Source organism: Suricata suricatta, chromosome 7 (assembly GCF_006229205.1).
Source record: "Suricata suricatta isolate VVHF042 chromosome 7, meerkat_22Aug2017_6uvM2_HiC, whole genome shotgun sequence".
NCBI classification, from domain to species: Eukaryota; Metazoa; Chordata; class Mammalia; order Carnivora; family Herpestidae; genus Suricata; species Suricata suricatta.
This window is the reverse complement of record NC_043706.1, coordinates 2,006,206-2,008,402: the sequence shown is the minus strand read 5'-3', so window position 1 is coordinate 2,008,402 and position 2,197 is coordinate 2,006,206. Positions and strand designations below refer to the sequence as shown.

Here is a 2,197-nt window from a genome sequence, read left to right as displayed (position 1 = left end):
GCTAAAGTCTGGGATTGTGATGCCTCCCGTTTTGGTTTTCTTCTTCAATATAACTCTGAATACGATACAGATGCACTAGGACACTAAGCCAGTGAATCCAAGAACTTAGATTTTGAACACTCATTGCATTAAAGAATGACATAAGGGGGCACCTGGGAAGCTTAATCAGTTAAGCATCCAACACTTGATTTTGGCTCTGATCATGATCTCACAGTTCGTGGGTTTGAGCCCTGAATCAAGATTCCTGCTAACAGTGCAGAGCTGTCTTGGAATTCTCTCTTTCCCTCTCTCTCTGATGATTCTTTCTCTCTCTCCCTATCTCTCTGCCCATCCCCACTCACTCTTGTTCTCTCTCTCTGTCTCTCCCTCCCTTGCTCAAAATATGAACAAACTTTTTTAAAAAGTTTTTAGAAAAAGAAAATGTTACTAAAAAAAATGAATGAGGTAAGGAAATTTCCTTGAGAGTCATCAGGGAAAATGTTGGACGACACGTGCAGGACACACAATCTTAAAAGCTCCCACATCCAAACTCTCCCATCAATGGGTCTTCCCCCCAGTCATCGGGAGTCATAGCCCCAACAGAACACCTTCCTCACTGCTCCCGCCACCTCCTTGTTCCGCAGGGTATATATGAAGGGGTTGGCCATGGGGGTGACGATGGTGTAGAAGAGAGAAACAAACTTGCCCTGATCCTGGGACTCATTGTTGCTGGGCTGCAGGTAAGCATAGATGGCCGTGCCATAGAACAGGGAGACCACCGTGAGGTGAGACCCACATGTCCCAAATGCTTTCCTCCGTCCTGCAGCTGACTTTATTCTTAACACTGCCCTGACAATCCGACCATAGGAGAACGTGATTAATGCCACAGGTATAAAAAGAAAGATCATACTGAAAAATAAGATCTCAGACTCATACACAGTGGTGTCAACACAGGCAAGCTTGAGCAGTGGGGGGACTTCACAAAAGAAGTGCTCTATTTTATTTCTCCCACAAAGTGGTACAAGGAAGATGAGCACCGTTTCCATTGAGGAGTTGGCAAAACCAATGAACCATGACACAGAAGCCATCAGGGCACAGAGACGAGGGTGCATGATCACAGTGTAGTGCAGAGGCCTGCAGACGGCTGCATAGCGGTCAAATGCCATCATCCCTAAGAGGATGCATTCTGTGATTCCCAGCCCTAGAGAGACGAAGAGCTGAGTTACACAGCCTCCAAAGGAGATGGACTTGTCTGCCCCCCTGAGATGGACCAGGAGCTGAGGGACAGTGCTGGTCGTGTAACACAGATCCAGAAAGCTCAGGTTGGAGAGGAAAAAGTACATGGGAGTGTGAAGGTGTGGGTCCAGGCGGGACAGTGCAATGATGGTTGTGTTTCCAAGCAGGGTGAGCAGATAGAAGACCAGAAGAACCACAAAGAGGACTCTCTCCAGTTGAGGCCGGTCAGAGAACCCCAGCAGGATAAACCCAGTGAAAGAACTTCTATTTTTCGGGTCCATCCTTTGTTATCACACATTTCCTGTTAAGATCAAGTATTTAACAAATTTTTAAAGAAATGTTCTAAAAAATAGCAAGGTGGCAGGGGGTGGGTATATTATGTTAAGAAACATGGCCATGGAATTTTATCAGTAATTATTTAAATAAATGGTGTGCTCGTTGAAATTCACATAGCTTATACCAATTTAGTTCCACATTTTTGTAAAAGTAAATCATTAATATTTAATATAAAAACCAAATAATGGACCTTATATTTGCATCAGTCATAGGTATAAAAGTTCTTTCAGTCTGATCTTAATAGGAATGAAACTATGACAATGTAGATACATTTTAGAGAAAATATAGATGAATGAAAAAGAGGGAGGACAATCAGAAAGAATAGGAATGAGACTCAGACAGAGGGAGATTCATTATTTTAAATATGTATCTCATAATTCCACACAACTAGATTTGCAAACGCCTCACAGGCAGTAATTTGTAATACGACATAGTCTCCACAATGTATCCAGATATAGGAATTTATGACCTAAATATACTTACACCAATAATTCAATTACATTCAAAATATCACTACTAGACCTGCATCTAAACCCACATGGGGGAGGGGGTTCCCTATGATAATAACAATTAAATAACCAGAGACAAACAGAAAGTACCACCATTCAATTACAGTGCTTAACGTTTGTCCTAATGGTACTTAAAA

At 42.2% G+C, this 2,197-nt stretch overlaps 1 protein-coding gene across 1 annotated transcript; it reads right to left on the bottom strand.

Annotated features, from left to right (window-relative positions):
* Positions 1-557: 557 nt before the first annotated feature.
* LOC115296134 (putative olfactory receptor 2B8) lies at positions 558-1,496 on the bottom strand. The gene has a single exon (XM_029944591.1). The coding sequence runs from the start codon at positions 1,494-1,496 to the stop codon at positions 558-560; it is 939 nt and encodes a 312-aa protein (XP_029800451.1).
* Positions 1,497-2,197: the final 701 nt, after the last annotated feature.

What these genes read in the sequence shown, in the direction of transcription:
- LOC115296134 (XM_029944591.1), bottom strand. Translation starts at nt 1,496, where the DNA reads ATGGACCCGAAAAATAGAAGTTCTTTCACTGGGTTTATCCTGCTGGGG.